The sequence below is a fragment of the Microcebus murinus genome, chromosome 9 (genome assembly GCF_040939455.1).
Source record: "Microcebus murinus isolate Inina chromosome 9, M.murinus_Inina_mat1.0, whole genome shotgun sequence".
In the NCBI taxonomy this organism is placed as follows: Eukaryota; Metazoa; Chordata; class Mammalia; order Primates; family Cheirogaleidae; genus Microcebus; species Microcebus murinus.
The window spans coordinates 50888345-50916119 of NC_134112.1; the positions used below are offsets into that span (position 1 = coordinate 50888345).

Sequence of the window (27775 nt, forward strand, 5' to 3'; positions counted from 1 at the left end):
GAAAATACTAAAAAGTACACTGAATTGTACATTTTCAATGGATGTACAATTGGATGGCTGGGCATGGTTGCTCATTCCTGTAATCCCAGCACTTTGGGAGGCCAAGGCAGGAGGATTGCTTGAGGCCAGGAGTTCAAGACAAGCGTGGGCAACATAGTAAAACTCCATCTCCACAAATAAGTAAATAAAAATATATAAATAGGGAAATGGTACAGTATGTGAGTCATATATCAATAAAGCTGTGACTAAAAACAAGAAAAAAAGAATTGAAATGGTTCTAACTCTCCTTTTGCCTCCTCCTGTTATAGTACTATCAGCCTATCCATGCAAGTTGAAAAACCTCAGTCATATTTAACTCCTTCTTTTCTAAATCCAGCCACCAATTCTTATTACTTTTATCTCCAAAACATTTCCTGCATTTGTCTCTTCTTCTAAAATGCCTATCTCTTACTTCATAACTGAATTACTGCAGTTTTTAATATCTTTTTTGAGGCTCCAATTCACTAAGGTTCAGAATCTGACCAATCTGTCTTCTAATATGTATTATGTTTGTAGAAAAAAATTCATACTGCACAGGTGATCTGGCCTGATCACCTAATTCATATACACATACATTTTAAATACAAACACACACACACACACATACAGAATGAAATCCTACTATGGTGCTAAGCACTGTATTAAGCAGTGAGGAATTAAAAAAACAAAAAGACCTGGTAACTAATCTCTTAGGAGCTCCAGCTGCATGTGAAAACAGAAATGATTTCAATACAATATTATAATCAATATAACAGAGATAAGTATAATGGGTTACAACATATACAAAAACCCTAAAGGGGGTTAACTCATTGGAGTTTGGGCTGAGGAAAGGGAAAAGGAAATTAGAAAATAGCTGACCTTGTAGTTAACATGTGAACAGAGACATACAGCATGAGTAAGAATTCACCAGGTAGACAGGCAGGAGAGGGTACTCCAAATAAAAAGCATGAGTATGTGTACTCAGGAAGTACACATCAGGAAGAAATCAGGAGATAGTCTGACCAGGATTGCTAGCGGAGCAATGGGGTAGAAGTATAGGATGCACAAAGAAGCCGCCAAAGTGATAGGCAAAGGTCAAATATAGACTACTGCTAAGGAATTTGGACCTTATCTTAGACTACAAAGAACCATCTAAGAATTATAAGATGGGATATATTTAAGTTTGAATTTCAAAACCATAAGACTGATGACAATCTGGAGGATGTGTGGAGACAAGAAAACCATTACGAAGTTTGAGTTAACAGTCCAAGCAGAGAGAATGAAAAGCTGACCAAAGACAATGGAGGTGGGGAAGATGGAAAGCATTTGAGAAATCTTTAAGAAGTAAAATAGAGAAGGCTTTGTTTCTGATTAAGGTGGGAAATGCTGAGGGTCACTCCAGTAAGTTCTCAGACAGACACTTGTACCACAGAGGAAGATAAAAATATAAGAGGAAAGAAACAGATGGGAAAAGAACCTCCCAATACCATGTTCACAATGGAAGTTACTGTTACCCCTCTTTTGAAAGAGATAAGGAAATAGAGAAATATTAATATTTTTCTATTAAAACTAAGCAACTACAAAAATGAACCAGTGTAACCAAAATAATAAGTAGAGTTAATATATGGCCTCAGTGTAGCAAGTGCTAAGTCTGGGGCAAGCTGAAAGAAGAACATGTAGTCTGAAATGGACAACTTTTAGACTCCCCAGATCCAGACCATTGTTGCCATGCCAGAATGCAGCCTGGTGGTGTTAGAACTTTTGATTTATTTTTTTAAAGAGATTTTTCACAGATTTCACAGATTCACCAATTTTTATGTGAATTCTCTTGATTTTAAAAAATAATGTTTCAAATTCTATTATCCAAGCAAAACAGGTCATAGGCTGAATTTAGCCTATGCAGCATATGTATTTAATTTCTGGAAGAGTGGCTTTGAGTAATCTAATTAATAAGCCTGATCTAAAAATTACATGTCAAATTTAAAACAAATTTTAATATACAGCTGAAAGACGTACGAATATTATCTAAGACAACAGGAAAGGATTTAAAAGATAAATTTGCCCACATCAAAATTAACAATGTACAATTTCCAAATTTTTTTAATTAGAGGAAAATGTTTTCAACACATATAATCAATAAAGGATTAGTGTAGAGATATCAACAAGTGTTATAAATCAATAAGAAAAACATAAAATAGCCAATAGAAAAATATGCAAAAGCAACTCACAGAAAATACAAATGGCTTATAAACACATACACAAATGCTCAACCTCACTAGTAATGAGGGATATGCAAATTTAAATAATGAAAACCATTTTTCAAGTGTCAGTTCACTAGATATGTTTTAAGTTCAATTAACACCACGTCAGCAAAAATGTGGGGAAGTGGGTGTCTTTATACTATACTGGCAGAAAAAATAATGCCACTTTGGATGACAATTTGACTTAGTTAAAATTTTAAATGTATATTCTTAATGACCCAGAAATTTTACTTCCAATAGCAAACCACAGATATTTTCTCCAAATATACAGAGGCATGTTTGACAATGTTCGTTATAGCAACAAATGGAAACAACTTCAATGTGTACTGATAGAGAAATGATCAAATAAACTACAGAATGTCCATCTGATGGAACTCTATAAGTTAAAAAGAATAAGGTAGATGTACCTGCACCATATGAAAATATCCGTCTTATTATTGACTAAAAGTTTAGAAAAATACCTAAAACAGGCCTGGCACAGTTGCTCACACCTGTAATTCTAGCACTTTGGGAGGTTAAGGCAGAAGGATCATTTGAGCCCAGGAGTTCAAGACCAACCTGGGCAATAGTGAGACCTCCCCACCCGTCTCAACAAAAAATAAAAAAAATTAGCCAGGTGTGGTAGTACGCACCTATAGTCTCAGCTACTTGGGAGGCTGAGGTAAGGGATGGCTGAAGCCTAGGAGTTGCAGGCTACAGTGAGCTATGATGATGCAACTGTACTCTTGTTGGGCAACAGAGCAAGACCCTGTCTCAAAAAAAACCCAAAACCCTAAAATACCACCACTTTTTTATTGTACGACTAGTCCTAACTCGTGCTACATGCAAAAATCAATTTTAGAAAGGCAAAACAAAATTCTGAAACATAAGAAAATATCTTCTTGGCACTGGGTTAGGGAAAATTTTTTAGAACACAAAAAGTACAATCCATAAGGTAAAAGATCAATAAACTGGATTACATTCAAATTAAAAACTTCTGTTCATCAACCAGATGCCTTTGATAGAATGAAAGGGCAATTAGAAACATCTCCAATTCTGTGTACTGAAACACACATTACCAAGAAAAAGCTCTTACCCAGAATGTATGCAGAACTACAACACTCATACACTAGTGGAAGCACTTATTAGTACAACTACTTTGGAAAACTGGCGTTATCTATTGAAATTGACCATACACATACCTTATAACCCAGCAAATCCTCTCTTGGGCATAATCCAGATAGAAATGCATGCACATGTGCACTAAAAGACTTGTACATGGATTTTCAGTGCACCTTTTTCATAATAAAAATTATAAACAACTGAAATGATTACCCTTGGGAAGGAGTGAAAGAACAGAAGAGGCATAAGAGGGGACTTCTAGAATAGTAGAAATATTTTATTTTTTGACCAGGGTGGTGGTTATGTATTTAGCTGTACACTTCTATGTGCACTTTTTTTTGTATATGTTTTCAATATTTAATAAAAATAATTTAAGTTATAAATAGATATATACAAGTCGATAATTATAAAATAATCTAGGAAATCATAACAATTGATTGCATATTAATGATATTAAAAAATTATTAATGTCTTAGAAGTCTGTAGGTATGATAATGGTACTATATATTTTTTAAGAGTCCTTATATTTTAGAGATATTATACATACTAAAATATTTACAGTCAAAGGATATTATGTATGAGATTTGCTTCAAAATATCCATGGGGGAGTAAGGGGAGGGGCACAAGAGGTATACTTGAAATAACACTGACTATGAGTTAGTAACTACTAAAACTAGTAGTTGGTAACTGTTGAAGCTAGAGGATGGGTACATAGGGGCTCTTCATTATATAATTCCTTGTACATTTTGAATTTTTCATAATATACTTTAAATATATATATTCAAAATAATAAATACCATATGTACACATACATATAAGAACACATACTATATACTAAAAACATACATTTTTTTTAAGCTATATGTGCATGTAAACTGACTGCAAAAGATCTGGAAATGTGGAACACAACCAAACTACTAACAGTTCTGGGAGGGCATGGAATTGGTAATAACTGTAATGTTTTCCTTTTCTCCAAGCAGAACATATTCAGATATATCTAGTAAAACTGAAAATTAATTTAAATTAAAAATAAAATACAAATATATTTTTTAAAATAAGCATGTATAAAATTCTTATTTTTCAGCTTATTGTCCTCTTATAGAAAGGCAATCCTAAACATTTATACTTTAATTCAAGCAAAAGCTTAAGACCTAATGAGACCGAAAATGTAGTGTAAAAACCTGAGAAGCTCTGGTGGGGTCATCAAACATCCTTCATGTATTACATCAAAGACAAAAACTCGGCCTCGACACAGCACTGCAATGTGATTTGGGGAACGGCCTTCACTCTCTGGAAAAAGAAATAGAAAAAACAAGACTCAAATCTCCCAAAGATAAACAGGAGTAAGGTTGCATACATCCAACAGAAAAAAATAATCATTCCTCCAAAATTTTATCATATATTCATCAAATATATCACATGAACAAAAACAAATTAAACTAATGGAATTTCAGTTACTATAATAAAAACACATACTCTTGAAACTTGTCCACTGTGAGACATTTGGAAATCCATGAGAGTTTCAAATATCTGTACACCCTGAGAATCATTTAAATCCCAAACTACTGCAGGGCTGTCTAGCTTTGACTGGGTGTGACACTTGGAGACAAGAGGTGATTTATTTTTCTTTTAAGGTGGGAGATACTATAGATTGGAATGATCCAGTAAAGAGAAAAAAACTATCAGCAGCAGAGAGGATAATACAGAAGCAAGGTCCTTGACTAGAAGTCATAACAGTTCATTTAGTTTTAAAAAGGGATGGAAAAATATATGCATGTGCAATAATATATTGCAAGGGGATAGTAGAAAGGGCAAATATTTTAATAAGTATGTTTTCTATGGCTGCTATAACAAATTACCACTAACTTAGTGGCTTAAAACAACACAAATTTATTATCTTACAGGTCTGAGGGCCCAAAATCTGAGATGTGTCTTATTGGGCTAAAAGGAAAGTGTCAGCAGAGTTGTGTTCCTCCTAGAGGCTCTAGGAGAGAATATATTTTCTCCCTTTTTCCAGCTTTTAGAGGCTGCCCACATTCCTTGGCTTAGGACCCCATTCCTCCATCTTAAAAGCCATCAAGAGAACATGACAACTTCCTCATTGTGCCATCTCTTTGGTTGTCTTTTGCCTCACTCTTCCACTAAGAAGAGCCCTTGTGATTATATACTTTGGGGCCGTGGGAATAATCCAGGATAATGTCCCCATCTCAAGGTCAACTGATCAGCAACCTTAATTGCCCTTTGCCATGTAACCTAACATATTCACAGTTCCAAGGATTAGAAAGTGAACACCTTTAGGGGGCCATTATTCTGTCGACCACAGATAAGCTGGTAAATTTTGTGATGAAAAGATTGCTTATGTTTGTTGAGAATAAGAAAAGAGTTTGTTAGCTGAGAATAAGAAAGGAGAAAGGCATGAAATAGTCTTCTCTGGAAGTAAAAGAATAAGCTAAAGGAACATAACAAAATAGCGCTGTGGGCCCACTTGAGATTAACTGAGATCAGTAAGTGAAGTTTTATGGTTTTACTCTGGCCAAATAAATTACTAGGATAGGTAATCTTTGGTATGTAGAGGAAAGAGATTTAACTTTAAACAATGTTAAGCTTTTATCAGATTATTATTGGGGATGGGGGGGCAAAGATTTAATTGTGATTTAATCTAATGGTATTTCTCCCCCCACACACACAAAAACCTCAATTGTTAAGGAAGAAGGGAAAACGAAAAGGGCAAAGGGGAACAAAGAGGATACCAACACCTCCCACAAACCCTGTAGTGCCATATAAAGGAAGAAGAAAACACTCCGTGAGATGGTTACAGAACTAATGAGCTTAAAGAATAATCAAGTTTCAGTAACAGTACCTTTTGGAGAAAAAGTTGAGAATATAATAGATTTTGCTGATCATGAGATCCAGAAGTACAGCAGAAAAGGTTGGGGAAGTGGTAAGGGTGGGTCAGAGCAGTGAGGAGCTTGGATTAAATGAGAATATGTACAAATCCCTAACTCTAGATGTCAATGCATGGATGCTGTGGGAAGCCTAAACTTTTTGGGCAAAATGAGGTAAACAGGGATGAAAGGCATGGCCGTTCATCTTTTTCATACATATCTGGGCATTAAACTTTTTGCCATGAATAAACCAGTTTCTCTAATCCAGAGGTCCTCAAACTTTTTAAACAGGGGGCCAGTTCACTGTCCCTCAGACTATTGGAGGGCTGTTGGAGAGTGCGGGGCACATTCCACACATGTGCACTGTGGGCCCGGGACAAGCAAAAACACCCAGCGGATAAATGTCCTCAGCAGGCCGCATGTGGCCCTCGGGCTGTAGTTTGAGGATGCCTGTTCTAATCCCTTTAATTCTTTCACTTACAACATCAAGGTAAAAGTATGTGGGCTTGAGGGCATTATATATCTTAAGCATCTAAAGAGGTTTATAAAGAAGAATTGAGTTCTGCATGAAAGTAAACTCATATTCCTCACACTATGAGCATGACTGGCTATAAATTTTCTTTTCTTTTAGAGACAGGGTCTTACTCTGTCACCCACGCTGGAGTGCAGTAGCATGATCACAGCTCACTGTAACTTTGAACACCTGGGTTCCAGTGATCCTCCTGCCTAAGCCTTCCCATTAACTAGGACAATAGGCACATGCTGCCATACCTGGCTAATTATTTTATTTTTATTTTTTGAATTTTTAAAATTTGTATTATTTATTTTTTGAGACAGAGTTTTTCTTTGTCACCCAGGCTAGAGTGCAGTGGCATCAGCCTAGCTCACAGCAATCTCAAAGTCCTGGGCTCAAGCTATCCTCCTCCCTCAGCCTCCCCAGTAGCTGAGACTATAGGCACTCACCACTAAGCCTGGCTAATTTTTTTCTGTTTTTAGTAGCGATAGGGTCTAGCTCTTTTTCAGGCTGGTCATGAACTCCTGACCTCAAGTGACCCTCCTGCCTCAGCCTCCTAGAGTGCTAGGATTACAGCCTTGAGCCACCATGTCTGGCTACTTTTTTAATTTCATTTTTTGTAGAGATGGGGTCTCGCTATATTGCCCAGGCTGGTTTTGAACTCCTGACCTCAAACAATCCTACCACCTGGGTCTCCTGAAGTGCTGGGATTATAGGTATGAGCCATAACATACAGCCAAAATTTTTATATTACAGAAAATTTTATATAATAATCATTCTCACATATGACCTTTGGGTTTCTTGCACATGACCTTTCCACCAGAGTCAGCACCTGGCATTGCACCATTCTGACTCAGTTTCCCCAAACTAGAGCAGCCTCTCCCCAGCTCTGGAGAGAAAGGGGATCCAACCGCTTTGGACCTGGAGGGCCCTCTGTGGGTGGGGCCTTCAAGTGGACGCTTCCAGAGCACTTACCATAGAACCAGCAGTCGGGGGCTTTGACTGCTGAGTGGCCAGGGAGAGGAGTTCAGGGCTCTGTCAGAACTCACCCTGTTTCATGGGGAAGTCTAACTTAGATATCTTGTTTTTGCACATTTCCTCTAGTTTCTTTGTTCATAGCCCCTGTAGACTTTGTCACTTCTGAGGTAAATTAGTAAGTTGACTTGGTATCCCCCATCTTGCTTCCCTAATCTACCATCAGGAGACAGCATCAGGGTTAAGAAAACTTCTTTTTTTTTTTTTTTTTTTTTTAACTAGGAGAAGCAAATCTGGAAGCCAAAACATAGGCTTAGTTTGTGTGTTGTCTCTGGGTTTGCTGCTCACATGCAACAGGGTATGAACTATCTGTCTGGTGGCCCCATTTTTGGTGGCCTGTGGGCAGGCTGGCCAGTCCAGGCTGCATGGTGCTGCCACTGCTTTTGAGCAGTCATGCCTGTGACCTGCAGCTCAGGGCCATGCTGTGGCTGGTGCCGCCGTGACACTGGTGGAGCCTGTGTGATGTGAATGCTGGCGGCCCACACTGCGGATGGAGAGAGGACCTTGGGGCCAGGAGCGGGTGGCTGTGGCCGGGAGACTCTCTTGCAGACCTCACCCCTCCTGTGTCTGGCACCCTCCTGAGGGGATGCTCCCCCCTGGAAGTTGACAAGGGCGTGTTGAACACAGCCGACTCCCCATGCCTCCAACAAGGACCAGGGTCACCCTTAGCTCCTGCGGCTCTGCCCTGGAATTAGGAATGTTTTCCAAAGAGTAATAGTCTTTAGCTTTGGCAAAACTCTACTTAATCCAATAGGTTTTTCCCTGTACAAATTTTCCAAATGTAATAACCTTTAATATAATGTAAAAAAAAGGATACTCTTATAATTATACTCTGCATAATTATAAACTGGTATTAAATTCATAAAAAGCAAAAATTCCTGAACTAACTGGAAATCAGCAGTTACCACAGAATTTTCCATTTCAAAATATGCTAGGACACCAAGCAAAAAGTGCCATTAAACTGCCAGTAAAAACAAAAATTCAATGAGTTGATTTGAAATGATGTGCCCCCAAAAACAGTGACTCCAGGCTTTCACCTCATATAAGGAAGAAAAAAAAAGCATACTCACAAAGGGAAATGGGGCATGATGAGCACATGTAAGTGAACACTCAAAAAGATAATTCGGATAAGGAATGAGAATAGCAAGAGAAACACTCAGATTACATGCTCTAGGATTTCCTTAATGCTGATTCATAATTCTTTTCTTCAACTAAATTTTAATTTCTCAAATGATACAATATAAGCATCAGGTTTGTGTTGAACCATGCAAAACATAGTTTAGAAAATCTATTCCCAGCCAGGAGCAGTAGGTTATGCCTGATGATGCTACTGTACTCTAGCCTGGCAATACAGACTGTCTCAAAAAAACAAATAAAATAAAATAAAAAATAATAATAATAAAAACCAAAAACTCCATTCCCATTAATTGCATATAAACTAATCAGAATTACTCAAGATCAGATTCACAGACTTTGATTTGTCAAAGCCCAAACAGAAACATTCTTTAAAATTATGTGTTACACACTGTCATAGTAGAAAACTACCCAAATTTGGGGAGCAAGAATACCCAAATTCCAATGCCTTCACTAAAAAATATACCCACATTTTTACTTACCAGTTCTAAAATAACTCATAATTGAATCTCTGGTAATTCCTGGAATCTTGCAAGTAGAAAACAGCATTCGGAATTGATTCATATCTAGAGGAGTATTTCCAACTTTATGAACAGGCACTTTTTCTCTATTTAAAAAAAAAAAAAAAAGTATTTTGATCAAGGAATCATTATAAAACTTAAAAACCAAACAGTCACAACAGTGGTATCCATCCATTACTTATGGATAATTTACTTATCCATAAGTAAATTAAGCTTCTCAACATTTTGCCACTTCAGGTAAACCTATTATAATAAATTCACATAAGTGTCCGTACTTTCTTAATAGCTGCCAGTAGTTCAAGTTATGCCAAAGAATTATACTTCCTCTTTCTAATTGAGTGCCTTCCTTTGGAGGCCAGTAGTGTTCAAAATGGGCTGCAGGACCCGCAAAGTTGACATTCAGTTGTGATGGTATACGAACATCCAGATAGGCAACATTCAGCCACCACTCTTCTAGCTAAAAGAAATTGAGAACATCAGCTTAAAGTTCTTCATAATACTTGAATGTGTAACTGCTGGCAATAAAAGCAGCAACCTACATTCGTTAATTATTCTTCAAACATTTAAAAATAAGGCCAGGTGCACTGGCTTACGCTTATAATCCTAGCACTCTGGGAGGCTGAGGCCAGAAGATTGCTTGAGGTCAGGAGTTCAAGATCAGCCTGAGCAACTGCAGGATCCTGTCTCTACTAAAAACAGAAAAATTAGCCAGGTGTTGTGGTATACTCTTGTAGGCACAGCAACTTGGCAGGCTGAGGCAAGAGAATCACTTGAGCCCAGGAGTTTGAGGTTGCAGTAAGCTATGATGATGCCACTGCACTCTAGCCTAAGTGACAGAGCAAGACTCTGTCTCTAAATAAATAAATAATTTAAAAATATGTTCTCTTGTTTAAATCATCATAGATATTGAAAAATGCTATTGTGATTTCTTTTTCTTTTCCTTTGGAACTGTAGGATCTTAGATATTATTGATACTTTGTTTAACTACACTATCAAAACATGAAACAGGACAGCACTGAAAGGCACCTTCAGACAGATCATCATATCAAAGTCATAAATACGACTTGTAAGCATGGTCTACACATCACCTACATCAGAACCAAAAATACCCAATGACGTACTTAGGTGTTTTCTCAGAGTATTTGAGGTATAATAGGTAGCCTATAAATCCTTACCTAATAATAGCAGTTATTAAAGCATTTAAAATTTCCTTTTCCAAACAAAAACTTTTCAGTAGGCTTAAAACTAATTTAGATTTTTCAGACACTGTTTTCCATGTGCCCCTCTTTTACAATATGCAACTGAATTTCATATGTGAGTAAGTACATCTTATCAAATTACCTGGACTTCTTTTTGAAGAAGTTGATGTTGTCAATTATAATTAGTAATTCAGAAAAAGACATAAGCAAAAAGGATACAAACAGAACAATTTCTGTATGTTTACCTCACTTTAAAATCACTCAAGGCTCAAAACTAAGAACAAAGGAATCTGGAGATATAAAATTTTATTATTCCATGATAGCAATGGCTTATGAAAAAAATCAGCTTCCTTTTTATTTCTAAAACTAAAAGATAGTTATAATTATTATTTTCAGACTAAGTCAATGCTTTTTAATTGTAAAAATTCATCCTCTGGTTCATGATAGCAAAGTACATAAGTGTTTGAGCTGAAGAATTCAAAGATTACTTGTGGAAAATTATTTAGACCTTCAATAATTATTATAGCAGCTTCTCTGTCAATCTATTTAACACAAAATATTCATAACCATTCTCCACTCCAATTTTTTAATGGCCCCTTTTCTCCCTTTTCTACAGTTTAAATATTTCTATGCCACATATGTGATGTGTATTTTAGTGGGTTTTTCTCAGGCTATAGTGATCTGGACAAAATGTTTCTCTTAAGCGTGCTCTACAAATCACCTCAACCAGAACCAAAGGGGGTGGTTGTTAAAATAAGGATTTCTTTTTTTTTTTAATGTTTTATTTTTTGCACTTAAACCATTACATGCTCACAGACCTACAATGCTAACTAAGAATTAGAGTGCTATTAGTTTTTCCACTTCAGCTTGTTATTTTCTATGACACTTCAGGAACCCAGCCAGCATTTTAAAATAAGGATTTCTAAGCCCCATTCTAGACATACTGCATCAGAATCAATGATCCCAGGAAATCTGGATTTTAACAAGTTCCCATATGGTAAGACAGGGACTCATGCACAACACTCAAAACTCCCCAGAGTTAAGTGATTCTTCTAAATGATGATAAAGACAATAATGACTGCAAAAAAATTTATAGCAATAATTTAAAAATGAAAGCTATGTACATTTTTACTTCTAATTCTTTAATCATCAATTTGTCAATCATAAGTATAATAACAAATACCCAATTTCTTTTTCCTTTTGCCTTTTCAAGTAATTTCTGGTGCAGTTTTTCTCCAATTCCATTTTGAAATTTTTGAACTATTTCATCAGTTTTCTTGTATTCTTCTTCATTTGCAAATGGCTTTACTATAAAGAAAAAATACATATTAAGGTATTTAGATATCAAGTACCACTAAGTCACTTCTATTACTATTATTACTTACACAAATCTTAAGAATCAGATAGGTAAAACACAGTAGTACTGTATTAAATATAACAGCAGTACAATCAATTACAATAGAGTTTACAACAAATGGTTGAAAAAATAATGAAAAACACTGTAAAAAATAAAACAATGGATATTATGTAATCTGATAACAGTTTCCTAAAAATTATTTTAAAATCATTCTAGATGACAGTTAAAATTATGGAGGCAAGACTGTTGTCTAACTATTAGTCTAGTGGAGAAGTAAATCCTGTTGAGCTACAATTAAGAGCAATTAAAGTAACTTTCAATTAATGTTCAAATCAGAGCCTTGAACATTATGTATGTAAATATAATATGTATGGAAATATAAATATTACTCAGTAGTACAGAGTGTCTCATGGACAATAATGGTTTCCTTCCAAAAAAAGAGGATACAAAGTCCCTAGTCTACAAAAAAGAAATTTTCTGAAAATTAAACTATAAAATAAATTAGAAATCAGGAGACATTAATATCTTTCTTTGATTTGTGCCTCTTCAAAATCTTGGCAATCTGTAAAAGTCAATTTAAATAGCCATATTCAGAGACAGTACAAGTGAATACTCAAAAAGAGTGAATAATCAGTGAATTAAAAAAAAGAAATTAGAATTCTCAGATGAAAGTACATGAGAGAAAACAGGAGAAAAAGAAAAAATATATATCAAAGGGCTCCAGTTAAACAAAATGAATCAAACATACAGATTTATCTCCATTCCTTCTAAACCCACTAAAATGACAGTAAAGAATAAAAAAGGCAAAAATCCACAAGGACAAAGAAAATGAAAGAAAAGAGGACAGAAGACAAGTTAAGCTAGTATTTTACAAATTAGAAAACAGAGGAAAATGCTGACTGGCTCTGTAGAATAAAGTTAATATATAAAACCTGGGGAGTGGAATGTGGTGGGAGATAAGGATAGGGTTAGGTGCAGATTAAGTAGCAAACCAACTCCTGCGGTAGAATCCAAGAAAGGTTCAAGAATTCAAGATACATGGTACCTCTAAAGACAGGGGAATTGCTTCAAAATCTCCAAAAGCAGCAATTGGGCAACCACCTCATTCACACTGCCCCTTGTAGATTTGCTCTACTCTATAAAGCCAGGCAATTTCTTCCCACTGCCAACAAAAAGCAGAAAGTTTACTCACAGGAGAAGTTGAACCAGACAAGACAGAACACATGGACTCCAGACCATACTGAAAAAAGGTGGATTACAATAAAAGTGTACACCCTAAATGAGGAGCCCTCCAGCTCCCTACCCCCACTCAACTCCCAAAACACTGACTTATGCACCCCTCTAGTCAAGACATAAGAGGATTCCTATTTGGGGAACCTGCTCAGTTCAAGAGAAAGGGGCGCTGTATTTGGGTATGCACTAATGGAATCGCTATGTCTCGGCCCTATTACTCAACAATAAGGCCCACTAGTTCCCAGGTCCTACCCATGCACACAGACTTCCTAGTCAGTTTTTTAGAGTCTCCTTAACAAATTAACTGCCATGTGAGTTGTATTTAACTCACGCTAGTTTTGAGGCCGGTGCCTTATAACTCACGCTAGTTTGAGGCCGCAGCATATGTAACTCACACATCTCTACCTTGGAAGGCACATGAAGTATTTTTCAAGTTGCATATAACTCACAGAAAATTATAAAAAAAAATTTTCCCATTAAATTAGAAAGGATCGTTTTCTTTTCAAAGTGTTTATTCTATTTTTGTAATAAAACACTGTGGCCCCAAGGAAAAAAAATTTTTTTCTAGTGTGGCAGTCAATGTGTTAAATAACTAAGGATTGCCAGGGATTTGAGGATAGCCTTTCACACACAATCAGAGAACAAACAAACAGATTGGTGATATCAAAGAGTAAACAGACCAAAAAGGAAAGACACTAATAATGAAAGGGAAGAAAATGTTTTAATTAAAAGCTTGAACCAAAAGGACTCAGTCCCTAAAGGAGAGAGCAAAGAACGGAGGAGAAAACTATCAAACATTTTTTTTTAAATTCCCTAGAACTGAAGAGCACAACTTTAAAAAAATAAAAGAACCCATTGAGTGCTCAGAGAAATGAATGAAAAAAAGCTACACACCAAGGGACATCACTGAGAAATTCAGAATGCTAGTGATAAAGACAAAGGATTAAAGTAAAAAATAGGTCACATATAAAGCATCAAAAATCAGAGTGACATCAGACTTCTCAAGAGTAATAAGCAACACCTTCAAAACTCTTTAGAAAAATAATTTCCATCTCAGAATTCTATACTTAGCTAAACAATCAAGTAAATATATTTTTAGGTTTTACATTTCTTTTTCTCTCAAACATCCTTTTTCAGGTTACTACTGAAGATGTATCAAAATAAGGGAGTAAACCAAAAAAGAGGAAAGCACCAATTTCAGGAAGCAGAGATTTCAACCTAAGAGAGAAAGTGGTGGAAAGAACTGCCAGAATGATGGCAAATCAAAGCCCCAGGATAACAGCTGTCCAGGAAGCTCCAGAAAAGGTATTTATCTGATTAGAGGAGGAGCACAGAGCTCCAGGATGTCTCCAAGAAGAAAAGAAACTGACAGAATATCTTACATATTTAAATATATTCAGGGGTTTTCAGTGTATTGAAGTTTTGGGGAATGAACTATTTATGAAAACAAAGCAAATGAAAAATGAGGGGAAAAAATGCAGCAAAAACGTAATCAAAGTACAATGCATGATTCACTGGTGAGTAACTGCATAATCATAAACCCTGAATGGTCAGGTTAATTAAGTCAGGTAAATAATTAAAATCAGGTGGCTACTGATTTAATCCCAAATGGTGATTTTGTACAACTTTATTGAGAGAATGAGAGGGAAAATGTGAGTATGCTAGAATTTATTTATGTTGCGGGCAGAGAGGGTTAGGGGGTGTAAGAGAGCTACATCTACATCTTTTTAGGAATTTATAATATCTACAACTAAAAGACCCAATAAGAAGTAATATAAGAACATTGGTGTGTTCCTATCTTCCTGTCTACCTCTTACTTCCTCCACCCCAGAAACAGCAAGACCAATCTCTCTTCTGACTCTTCCATCTACTCAATGTGAAGATGAAGATAAAGACTTTTATGATGATCCACTTGCGCTTAATAGCAAATATATTCTCTTCCGTATAATTTGAATAACATTTTTTCTCTAGCTTATTTTATTGTAAGAATACAGTATATAACATATAAAATATGTGTTAATCAACTGTTTATATTATCAGTAAGGTTTCCAGTCAACAGTAGGCTATTAGTACAGTTTTCAGGGAGTCAAAAGTCATACACAGATTTTTGACTATGTGGAGGTCAAAACCTCTAACCCCTGCAATGATAAGGGTCAACTTTAATTATGAGCCTAGAGAAAGAAGCAATTAGATCCTCATCAACTTCTAATAGTGTAATAGCTGTCTAATAGCTAACAAAATTAACATACTAAAAGACTATGAACATACCTGATTCAAGGTATTTTTTTAATGATTCTTCAAGTGAAGGAACAGGCAGGGATGGAAGTGTATCCTGGTACTGAAATGTTCGTTCTTCAGTTGATTTAGCCAATTGGTTTTCCATGATACAATCACAATAGGGAAACTAAATAAAAGAGAGACACCCCTCACAACTTTAATCTCATAAATAATCTGATATAGGCTAGGTCCAATTCAATAAACCAATATTTAGGGACCACAGTATATCCAGGACTTGGTTCTAGTTCTTATGGAATTTATAAACTTGTCAAAGAAAACCAACAGAGAGAGAGAGGGGAAAGGGAGAGAGAGGAGAGAGAAAGAATGTAGACTTAAAATGCTAGAAGTTAAAGAGTGATAAGTGGGACCATTTATTGAACACCCACCATTTGCCAGGTGATGCAGTATGTGTTACACAAAACATGTTACCACCCTAACCTGCATGTTATTTCTGAAAATGCCATTCTTTGCCATTTTACTTACGAATAGACGAACTTGCCTAAGATCAAACCCAGGGCTCAAACCCAGATCTATTAAGACCACAATCTCTGCCCTATACAAATACAACATGATAGAGGGTGAGGGAACCTGCAGGAAGTCTTGATGGGTAGGTGAGAGTGGATGTGTATGAAAGGATTATGGGCTTAGAGAGAGAAAATTGAAGAGCAAAATACAAAGGGGTATAGAAGTGTTACGCAACGACAGAGCTACAGAATACATAAATCATATGAGAAGCTGCTGAAAACTAATTGTACAGATGATGCAAGGCCTACACAGAATGATTTTAAGTATCTCAAAGCAAACCTGAACATTTTCCACACATGTATTAATTTTCATCAAAGAAATTCAAAATGTGAATAAGGTATATAAGTGCTAAATGAAAAATTAAATTTCTCAAAGAAGCGTTTATAAATTATATACTAAAATAGCAACTGAGAAATCAAGGAACATTAATATTGTTGTATTAGAAATTCCTGTCCTTTCATATGCTACTTTTTAAAACAACACAGCCAAACAAAATATCTTACTCATAGAAGATTACAAAATTACATCAAACCAAAATTTTAAAGAAAAAAAATGAGGTTAAAAAATTAAATACTATCAAAAATAAGGGCCTGGCAGAAACCATTTTCAGCCAATACCTTTTCCCCCTGCTTTCTTAATAGCATCTCAAATGTTAGCAGGGTATACAGCCACCCAGCTGTATCTTTCCTATCCTTACCTGGAGCTCCATGTGGCCTTGTGATGTATATGTCACTTCCAGGTAATGTTCCTAAAAAGGACTACATGTGTTCTCCCTGCACTTTCCTTTTTACTGCCTGCTACGTAGTGCTAACTGGAATAGCACCTGGATCTGCTTATGGAAGCCATATATTGAGGTCAGAATTGAGGGAATTGAGGTCCCTACTAGTCCTGGTTTCCTACCTCTGGCTGTATTTATTTTATTGATGCCATTGCATTTTGGGCTTTCTCTGTTAGGGAGAAGAGCTTAGTCTATACACTAATATAAACACCTCAACAATTAGGAACAATGATCTCATTGTTTCTCTGCTTCTATCTGATAACTTTGGCTGTTCTCAGTTTTGACCTTCAAGAAATATGGCTTTGGACCTAATGGAAATGTAGATCTGGGTCCAAGTACAGCTAGCCATGTGCCCCTAGGTAACTAACTTTAAGTGATTTTCCTCATCTTAGAGTGGCTCGTCATGTAATTAAGTAAAAGACAGAATTTTTAAGTGCTTGCAAAAACACAATATAAAAATAAAATAATACAACCTGAAACAACCACATTTTGGTAGGCAGAATTTCTATGAATGCCCCCCCCCAAATTCTATCCCTAATCCCTAGAACCTGTGAATATGATGAGATCATTACTCCTGTGATTATGATTATGTACTACAGAACTGACCTTAAAATAGCGATATTATCCAGGTGGATCTAATCTAACAACTTGAGTCCTTAGGACCAGAGAGCTTTAGCTTTCTCTGATTGGTGGCAGAAGACAAGTCTGTTTTAAAGCATGAAAAGATTCCTGGGGCTGTTGCTGGCTTTGAAGATGCAGGTGGTCTTAAAGAACTGAGAATGCCCCCAGCTGACATGCAGTCCTCCTTCCTACACCTACACGTTTGGGAACTGAACTCTACCAATAACCTGAATGAGCCTGGAAGTAGATTCTCCCTCAGAGCCTCCAGAAAACAACCCAGACCTACAGAAATCTTAATTTCAGCACTGTTAAATTCTAAGCAGAGTACTCAGCCAAACCCACCCAGACTTCAGATCAATAGAGGCTGTGAGGTAATAAATTTGTGTTGTTTAAACTGGCAAGTTTGTAGTAATTTGTTATGGTAGCAATAGAAGACTAATACACACATAGAAAATAAGCTATTCTCGGTGTAACTGCCTGCCACTTAATAGATTCTAGAAAACTGGGAGCGAGAGTACTAATTCCATACCCACTAGAATGCTTAACTCACCAATAGTTGGTACACCTTTAAAATATGAATTATCAGATTCTTTCTTGAAGAGTTGTCTTGAATTCTAAACTACAAAGATTAAGTTAAACAATATAATTCCAATAACATTAAGAAAATGATAATGCTGGCCTTAATTAGAGTGGACTTCCTGGGGCAACACAACGTGACCTCACAGAAAGTGGAAAAGAGAATCAGTAACAATAAGCGAAGGAACAGACTGTCACATACCAGTACACCAAGAAGATGAACTCAAGACTATCAGGCGCCTGTTGAAACAATTGTGTTTTGAGATCACAGGGAACTGAACTAGACTGGTGACTGTGGGAAGGAAGAGACAAGCTTAAATATTTCAGATAAAAAAAAAAAATTAACAAAACCTGGTGAAAGAAAGCGCAAGGCAGACAATCTAGGAGCTGGAAGGCCCCATAAACTTTTGTGAATCACTGCAAACACAGGCGCACACACAAAAAAAAGTCCGAGTACTAGACAGCAGGATTAAATTATAGGATTAACTACCTAGGTTTCAGACAACCGCACCTTCCATTAGACAGGTCCACGACATACAAGGTACCTTTCGGTGCCCGGGTATCTGTGCCAGGAACCCGTCGCAGTGACAAGGGATCAAAGCAGAAAGGAACGAGCGCCCGGAGACTCCTCCCACCAGCCCAAGGACAGCTCTGCACACACAAGAAGCCACCAAGTGAGAGAAATCAAACCAAGCACCACGACGGACCAGCCTAGCGGCCCAAGCTCAGGAATACCTCTCAGAGCCCAGCAGGCGAGACTCTTAAAGACACCACACGCCCGCCAAATCCGGACACCTCTGCAGTGCTACAAGATTTAACTCTGTTCTACACAACTTAACTTTACCCCGCCCCGAGCTGGCGGGTTAGGGGGAGGGAGGGAGGGAGTGCTATTTCAGCGGCCCAGTCTGTCCTCGCCGCCGGCGCCTCGCCTCCTCCGCCGCAGCCTACCGCCGCGCCCGCCCGCTCCCTCCCGGCCGCAAAGGAGCGGGAATTGGACGGAAAGCCGCGAGGGTCCCGCCCCGCACTCGTCGGGGAACGGGATTGGACGGGAAGCCGCGAGGGTCCCGCCCCGTGCTTGAGGCCGGGCGTTGTCACATGGGATACGGCCCCGCCTCTCGTGGACGTTCTTGGCCGCTGGGGTGCTCGATTCTGGGCTGTGGGCCTGGAAAAGGCTTTCTCTGTACGGGATGAGCGGTCCGAACTCTGTGGGGCCGCAGCTTCCAGCCTGGTGCTGGGGGAGCTAGGCGCCCAGACCCGGGACACGGAGGAGGCCGCGCCCACGAAGGTACCCAACCCTCCGGGATGGATGCAGGAACGGATGGCTCAGCCCCACGTTCACCAACTTCTGCATGACTAGGCGCGCTGACTCCCTTGCTGTTCGCGCTCCCGCTCCGGCTTGCCACCCGCTCCTTCCTCTCCCGGGTGTGACGCTGTTTGCAGCCCCCAAGCAAGATCTTAAACCAGTGCTTTACAAAGGAATCTTGTTGTCCTGGCAAGAGAACAGTGACCACACAGATCCCTACTTGGCCTCTTTCCCTTCATCCTCTGAGGCTAAAGTTTGCCCAACTCAGATATGCTGCCGCACTCCACCTCATCCAGGTCTCCTTGCTCCTCCTCTACAAGTATTCCTGCTCCCTGAAGCCCCGAGGGATGCTCACACTAAAAGCCTGGGGCTGATCTAATTGATGTCTTTTACTGTCTCACCAAGAAATGTAGTTTTAACCAGACTGGAGCTAGGCAAGTTCTAGAGGAAGATCATTATATGGTTAAGTAAGTTTCACAGATTAATTCATTTTATATTTACCTTCTGAAATAAAACACACTGTTTCATTTTTAATTTTAAATAAACTGTTTTCCTTTTTGTGGAAGGAAAAGACCCAAAGTTTACACTGGCTCCGAACTAGATGTAAAATATAAAGAACTAGATTTCAAATTATCTTGTCATTACAGGGCCCAATCCCCCATCTGTCATTCCTAACTCCTTTAATAGTAAAATCTGACCTTAATGGAACTGAGGTTATTTTTAACTGAATGTTCCCTTTGTGTGAATAGTCATAAATTTTCTACAGAAATTTTAATGTGTTGGATTACAAATGCAGCTTGCTGGAAGTGTTGCATAATATATGGCAGACATACCTTTCTAAGAAAAGTTCTGAATTCTGAAATATGTCTTGCCAAAAAGGTTTTAAATAAAGGATTGTGAACTTGTATTAATTTCTGAAAGTGTGCTAAAGAAGTTTTTTCTCTGAAAGTATATAAGTACTATGTTCTGGTTAATGTTAAAATTTGCTTACAAGATAGAGTTCTTAAATTGATTAATAAAAAGCTGTAAAGACTGTCATTGTACAATTTTAGTGAATTTTGACATCTCTTACAAAGTTTACTGCATGTTTAATGCCTGCTGGTGGCATAGAATTTGGTGTCAGTTAGCTTCACTCTCTCTCAGTCTTGATATTATTTAAGTGGAGGCAAGATGCTTCTGTAAAGATTCCTGAATTCAATAGAGAAAAAGTTGTGGGACTGAAGAAAATGAGTGGAACAGAGATTTGAGTATGTAGAAAAAAATTCTTAAAATATACTGATAAGCAGATGTACCAAAATCACACACACAAAAAAGGGATTTTAAAATAATTTATGTTTTTCTTCAAAAATGTGATATATATTGTAATGGCAGATTCCAAATTATGTTGCATTCAGGTTAAATTTGAACTAGTTTGCATTTCTAAGAGTGAGTGGGAGATATTGGCTGGTGAGGAAGATGTTTCAGGTACTTGAAGTATTTCTGAAAATAAGAAGTTGTCCCAAGACTGCAGATTGACTATGAGTCAAAATATTTTTCTGGAGGAAACCTTGTATGTAGTACAAGTGGTGATAATTGTTTTAAGTTGCCATTAAAAAATATTTTATTTTTATTCCTTTGTAGCTCTTTCTCAGTATACCACAAATTGAAAAGGCCTTTATAGACAATACTGGATAAATTTCCCATAAAAGGAATAAAAATACTAGAAGTTGTTCACATTATGCTCTCCATAACTAGTAGCTAAGACTTGTGACTCTAATAAGTAAGGAAGTGTAGTAAATAGCCCTAATGTTATAGGACAAGTCTGTGGTTACATCCACAGATGTATAAATGATGTATAAATATTACATCCGGATGTATGAATGAACATACTAAAGAAATAATTGTGTGATCTTTTATTATTACATATTTTTAATGGGGTGCAGTAGAGGTGTGGTCATTTGGGGAAGTAGCCAACAGCAAATTAAAGTATGCTGGGTGTAAAGTAGTCAACCCGATATTAAAAATTAACTCTATTACCAACAGCGGATGAACAGTGTTTCACACAAAGGGTCTCTTTTTAGTACTGATCATTTGGGGTTGCCTTTGATGATATTTATGGTACATGAAAATTTACCACCAAAATCCTAGGGGAAGATATACCAGGGGTCCTCAAACTATGGCCCACGGGCCACATGCAGCACGCTGAGGACATTTATCCAGCCCGCCAGGTGTTTTTGCTGCCACTGCCTGTCCCACTTAGCAGCCCACTCGCCCAGGGCCCACAGTGCGCATGTGTGGAATGTGCACCGCACTCTCCAACAGTCTGAGGGACAGTGAACCGGCCCCCTGTTTAAAAAGTTTGAGGACCCCTGTTACATACCATAAAGTTTATCCATTTAAAGTGTATAAATAAATGGTTTTTACTGTATTCACAGGGTTATACAGTCACCATAACCTAATTTTAGAACATTCTGTCATCCCCAAAAGAAACATTGTACCCATTGGCACTGCAGTCCCCATCCCCAACGCCTGGGCTGCAGACTGGTCTGTGGCCTGTTAGGAACCCAGCTGCACAGCAGGAAGTAAGCAGGGCAAGCAGCAAAGCTTCATCTGTATTTATAACTGCCTCCCTACTATGATGCCCCACATTAAAAACATTAAAAATTACTGGGGAATAAGATGTGTCTTTTTAAAAATTGAGTGCTGGGGGTGTTGTATAGGCCGTAAATACCACAGTACCACAGTATTTTCAAATGTGAGATTATGAGCTGTAATAATCAGGGAAAAATTAAAATAGGTGGGCCACTAGGGAAACATGTCAGTTGGTAAGTAAGGAGGAAGATGGGCTTTCTTTCTGAATGTGTTAACAGTATGAGTGTTTGATAAATGTATGAGGGACAGTGAGGAACCTAGCAGAGATGAAAAGTTTATACTGGGTGTGTATCCAAAGAGAGCAATGGATGGATGGTGCTAAAAGATGAGAACCTTGGATACCAGAGACAAAAAACACAATTTTAAAGCTGGAAATATAACTTTCCCCTTTTGAACATAAAAGACAGGGACTCCAAAGGGGTTTATTGCCTCCAGTGCCCATAGGGTCTAGAATGCAAATTTCCTGCCTCTCAGCTGTTTCTGCTATACTACACTATCTCTCAAGATTGCTCTTGGCAAGAGAAAGCCATTATAGGTTTGTTAGCTAGACAGTGTTTTGGAGAGCACGGCAGAGTGAAGGATAAGATGTGAAGAGATTGAACCACAGGAGAGTCTCAATCAGTGTTTAAATTCTCAAGAAGAAATTCATTGCTGAAGGGGAAAAAAAGCCTGTTGCCTAGGAAGACCTTCCAGCCCCTTGTGGCATTATTATTATAGTTCCTGCATTGCAGAAGGCAAGAAAGATACAACACAAAAGTCCCTGTTTTTGAGGATCGGCATCTTTCTGGGAAGTGTTGTGAATGCTACAGTTAAGTTACACCTGTGTACTTTGAGCTCTGTCTCAGGTGAGTTGGAAGACAGCTGATCTCCATTCCTTGATTACTTCATATTCAGAAGTCAGACAACTAGATATTAAATATATGGATTTACACAAAGACAAAGTAAGGGCTTTCTTAGAAGTGACCACTCTAATATATTTAATAGATAATACTCTTAAGTAGCCATCTTTACAGTATGAAATATATGATTCTATATCATCACTACTTTTCAAGAAAATGAAGGATGCCTTTTCTCATATATTGGAAAGTGAGTTTTATGAATAGCCTTTAAATATTATGTATTTAATGTTTATGTACAAAATATTTTTGAGAAATCATTCCATTTAATCAGGCACTTAAAAGAATGAATTAAAGGCTCTTTTTTAGTAATAGTTTTTCTCCTGAGAAATAGAAACTTGACAACTTTATGAAGTTTTTATAGCAAAACTTTAAGTGACTTCCTCTTAAGTCAATAGAAATAAAATAGTCTTGTGCTAAGATTGTTAAAGAAGCTTAAAGATACTGTATCATATTAGTGTGTAGGCAATAGCATTAACTCCTATTCAACATTTTATTCTTGCTTTATTGAAGCAAATATATTTCATATGGAGTATTGAGAATGTCTGATGTGTTTCCTGTGCCTCTTCTGGTTTCTGATATTTATCTTGTTACACAAAACCATTCTGCCTTTTGCAAATGAGGCTATAGTGTTTCCTTTTTGTTTCATAGACGCTGTTGTGTGATTAGCTAACTGGGTAAAAGGTTATATGAATAAGTATTTATTGATCACTGCTCCTTGCTCAGCATTATGTTAAATACAGATACAAACCAATGAGACAATTCTGAATTTTCCAGTTTTCTGTTTCCCTGGATATGACAGCTCATAGAAGGTAAAATTCCTAAGGTATTTTTTGTTGTATTTTATGGAGAAGCATGCATATTATGAAAAATAATCTTAGACTTCCCAAGTGTGTAACTTCTACAAAATGCATTTGAAATTATGCCTCTATACGTGCTATTAATATATTTATGCATTTTTTTCATTGTTTATACAGTTCTCAATGCCATCCCTTGCATTAATGTTTGCTTTTTATTAAAACTTCAACATAGGGCACATATCATTTTATTAGACATATTACATGTCTCCAAGTGCCAATCTAAAGTAGGTGTGGCTTGAATTTTTATGTGAAAACAAAAAAATACTGGATAAGAGCTGTTATCCAGTTCTGGATTGTAAGAATATGAAATATTTTTATTTCTCTATACTCCTCTGTATTTTCTAATAGTCTAACATAATTTATACATCTTCATATATATGTATGCATAATTTATACATCTTCATATATTCATATTTGTGTATATCTATATCCATATATACTTTATAGCACCTCACGCTATCATAAGTCCTGTGTCCTGCCCTTGAGAAAGATTATGTGCCATTATCAGAATCTCAGAATCTCAGAAAGAGTAAGTGGCTTATCTATAATTATTCAACCAGGAAGTGACGAAGAAGAGACCAGAACCAGGATTTTTCTAGCTACTAGTCTTGTACTTTTCCTATTAAAATAAAAATAACAGGTGAAATTTTGAGACCATACTTTCCTTCAGCAGTATACATTTGTGTTACCTATTTTATGTTAAATCTCTGGTATTCTAGAACTTAAAAATGTGCAATCCAGGCATGTGTGTGTGTGAGTGGTCTACTGTCCTTTAGCAATTTGAAAGTTTGTCTTTTTTTTTGTTGTATATCTAAAAATGTCTTATACAGTAAAATGCATATATTAGACTCCCAATAATACCTTAAAGAATATGTAAAAAAAAAAAAAAAACATTAACAGTGGTTCTTCTTGGTTACAGGGTGATGTTTTTCTTCTCATTTACACTATTCTATAGTTTTTTAAAATTTTCTATAATGACTACTTCACAGTTTACCAGTCATCAAAACTGATTTTTTTATAAAAAGGACACTGATATTCCTGAGTTCATGTTTTATTCTTCAAATAAGGAAGAAGTTTTATTCAACAAATCCAAATATATCTTCATGATAAATATTTACCATTATGACATATTGTTTTTGTTTTGTTTTGTTTTGTTTTGTTTTCTTGAGACAGAGTCTTGCTTTGTTGCCTGGACTAGAATGCCATGGCATCAGCCTAGCTCACAGCAACCTCAAACTCCTGGGCTCAAGCAATCCTCCTGCCTCAGCCTCCCTAGTAGCTGGGACTACAGGTGTGTACCACCACGCCCAGCTAATTTTTTCTATTTTTAGTAAAGACAAGGGTCTTGCTGGCTCAGGCTGGTCTCAAACTCCTGAGCTCAAGTAATCATCCTGGCTCGGCCTCCCAGAGTGCTAGGATTACAGGCATGAGCCACTGTACCCTACCTAATATATTGCTTTTTTAAAAATTCCACAACAGACTCCTTTAATAAATCTATTAGAGGTTTATGAAACCTCCCCTCAAAAACAAATACAAATTTACATATTCACAAAATGTTGTAAAAAATTTCTGGAGGTTCACAAACGCCCTGATGCTTATTCATTTAAACTCCACGTATTGCTCAAAGCATGAGCTGCAATTTTCATCAGAATACCTAGGATACTTGCATTAAATACAGATTCTCAACCTTGCCCCAGACTTTCTGAATCAAAGGTAAGCATGAGGCCCAGGAATCTGCCTCTTCAACAAGACAGTCCTTCCCCACCCTGCAAGCAAATGCAATGAAAAGCAAGTGAGAAAATCTCAGGACCTAGGTGTCTATAGAGCTCCCATTAAGAATTCTAAGTAAGAAGAGCAAAAGCTAAAATAACAGAGAATATCCATGCCAGTTCTTGAAATTACGAATCTGAGTAGGAATTTATCTGGTAGAGAAAGAGAGAAGGAGGTGTCCAGCTGAGAAAGGGGCAGAGTTGGTCAGGTAGAGGCATTGGGTCACAGTGGCACTGTGGACTAACAACAAGTTTGGCTGGGAACTGCAAAGGAATAAAGGCACCTTAAAGGGCTCATACGAAATCATGAGCAAGGCTACAGAAGTGGCATGTAGAAGTCATGTGGGCAAAAATAGTGAAGCCAGACTCAGGCTTGTGTAGTCTTGAAAAAAGAGTTGATATTTAAAGAAGTCTTAGTGACATAGCTATGTTACGTTTCTCATTCTAAGAGTGTAAGGGGATCCCATGCAAAAGTATGGAAATAATATTTACCTGGGGAAAGATAGGAGCTCATGAGATCTTCAAAAGCTATTCCAGAATTATAAAATGTTAGTGATTAGAAGAGACCTTATTATCTCTTCCAACTTACTAATTTAAAAAAATGCTTTGGAGTTTATCAAATGTTTATTGTCATTTGAGGCAATACTTCCATGAAGTAAGATAACAGGTTAATATAATCCATATTTCCTCATTTTATGGTTGAGATGACAAATAATAATTTGCCTCTAGGACACACACTGGGAGAGCTGAATTTGGAAGGAGTTCTACTCCCAGATTATTTCTTAAATTTCACAATGCCCAACCTAGATAATAATGTAGTAGTTGTGCTTTGTGCTGTGTATCTATAAGCAATCTTTGTCCACGTAGTACACATTGCGGATGACGCAGTGCAATTGTGCACGGGGACAGCTGTAATAATAGCCTGAAGCCTGTTAGCACCTGACACCATGACCTATGGTAGCCCTTTGGAAATACTGAAATTTGAGTAGCTTGTAAAGATAAAAGGAATAATATTCTACAGGAGCATAAGTATTTTCAGAAAATGTGAAATCAATGGGTTGGATTATATTTGTGGTAAATGGTGGAAACGTAGGCTTTGGAAATGACATTCGATCATTAGGAATGTCAGTAATCCTAGATAAATGTCCAGAAACTCATAAGCTAGTGAAAGTTTGTGTCCTGGTTAAATGCCCTATTTAAAAAAATTTGGTATTTTTTATTTTTCCCATTTTTTCACCCATTCATTATCCATTCAACTGTACTTACTGTTGCCAGTCACAGTACTAAGTGCAGGAAATAAATTAGAGGATAAAACTATTATACCCTCTAGTCTCATGGAATTTATAGACCAGACAGGGAGACAGCCATTAAGCAAATGATATGCACAAATAAATATAAAATTAAAACTTTTGTTAAGCTCTATTAAATGAAATCAAATATTATTTTAATTTACATTTGGTGGTAAAGGAAAACTCTCAAAAGAGATAGCATTTAAGCTGAGATCTGAAAGATGAATTAAGTTTTGCCAGGTGAAGATTGCGGGCAGCATCCTCCAGAGAGAGGGAAGAGCATGTTCGAAGACTTTGAGGAAACCTGGAGAAGGTTGATGTGGCTGGAGGTCCAAGAATCAGAAGAAGTCTGTCTGTCAAGAGAAGAGGTAGGCGAGGAATGAGTTCAGGCAGGAACATTTAACATAATCCAAATCAGCTGGAGGAATCTTAATCCCAGCTGCTGCTTGAAAGTGGTCATTCTGACCCGTGTGAGTTTGCATTTTGGGGAGAGAGGAATAATTTAGGCTGCCAGAGTGCAGTGTTTTCAGGGACAGATTGTTCATATTGTTTTACAACAACCTGAATAGAAGATTTTCAACCAAGAGTTCATAAAAAGAAGTTTGTCATGGTTGGGAAAATTTACTATATTCCTCTTATAGCATTCAATATGTTCTATAATAGTTTTAGACAGTGTAAAATGGTAAGATGCTATTTAGACCTATACAGTTAACTCAGATTCTTAAAACAATAAGATTCCCTGATGTTGGTGCAGATTTGGGTGTGTCTATGTTACCTCACATGGCAAAAGGGTCTTTGCTGATGTAATTATCTTAAAGGATCTTTAGACAGTGAGATTTTCCAAGATTATCCATGTGGATCTAAAGTAATCGCAAGTGTCGTCATAAGAGGGAAATGGGTGGGAAAGAGACAGAGACATGAAATGGAAACAGAGGTCAGAGTGCCGGGGATTGCTGGCTTTGATGATGGAAAAGGGCCACAAACCTAAGAAT

At 37.2% G+C, this 27775-nt stretch overlaps 1 protein-coding gene across 9 annotated transcripts in view; it reads right to left on the reverse strand.

Moving 5' to 3' along the window:
• The window catches only part of CROT (carnitine O-octanoyltransferase), a 49554-nt gene extending 30587 nt beyond the window's left edge, over positions 1–18967 (reverse strand). Inside the window, exons 1-7 of one of the 9 annotated variants that reach the window (XM_012779540.3) lie at positions 18771–18962; positions 18238–18327; positions 15527–15662; positions 11852–11976; positions 9745–9926; positions 9431–9555; positions 4562–4670 (exon numbers count right to left, since the gene is read on the reverse strand). In XM_012779540.3, the coding sequence (XP_012634994.1) occupies positions 4562–4670; positions 9431–9555; positions 9745–9926; positions 11852–11976; positions 15527–15641 (656 nt within the window). In that variant the 5' untranslated portion in view covers positions 15642–15662; positions 18238–18327; positions 18771–18962. Of the gene's footprint in view, positions 1–4561; positions 4671–9430; positions 9556–9744; positions 9927–11851; positions 11977–13070; positions 13165–15526; positions 15663–18237; positions 18328–18546 lie in introns of those variants that run through there. The other 8 variants (XM_076006464.1, XM_012779539.3, XM_012779545.3 and 5 more) reach the window with 8 other exon arrangements.
• Positions 18968–27775: the final 8808 nt, after the last annotated feature.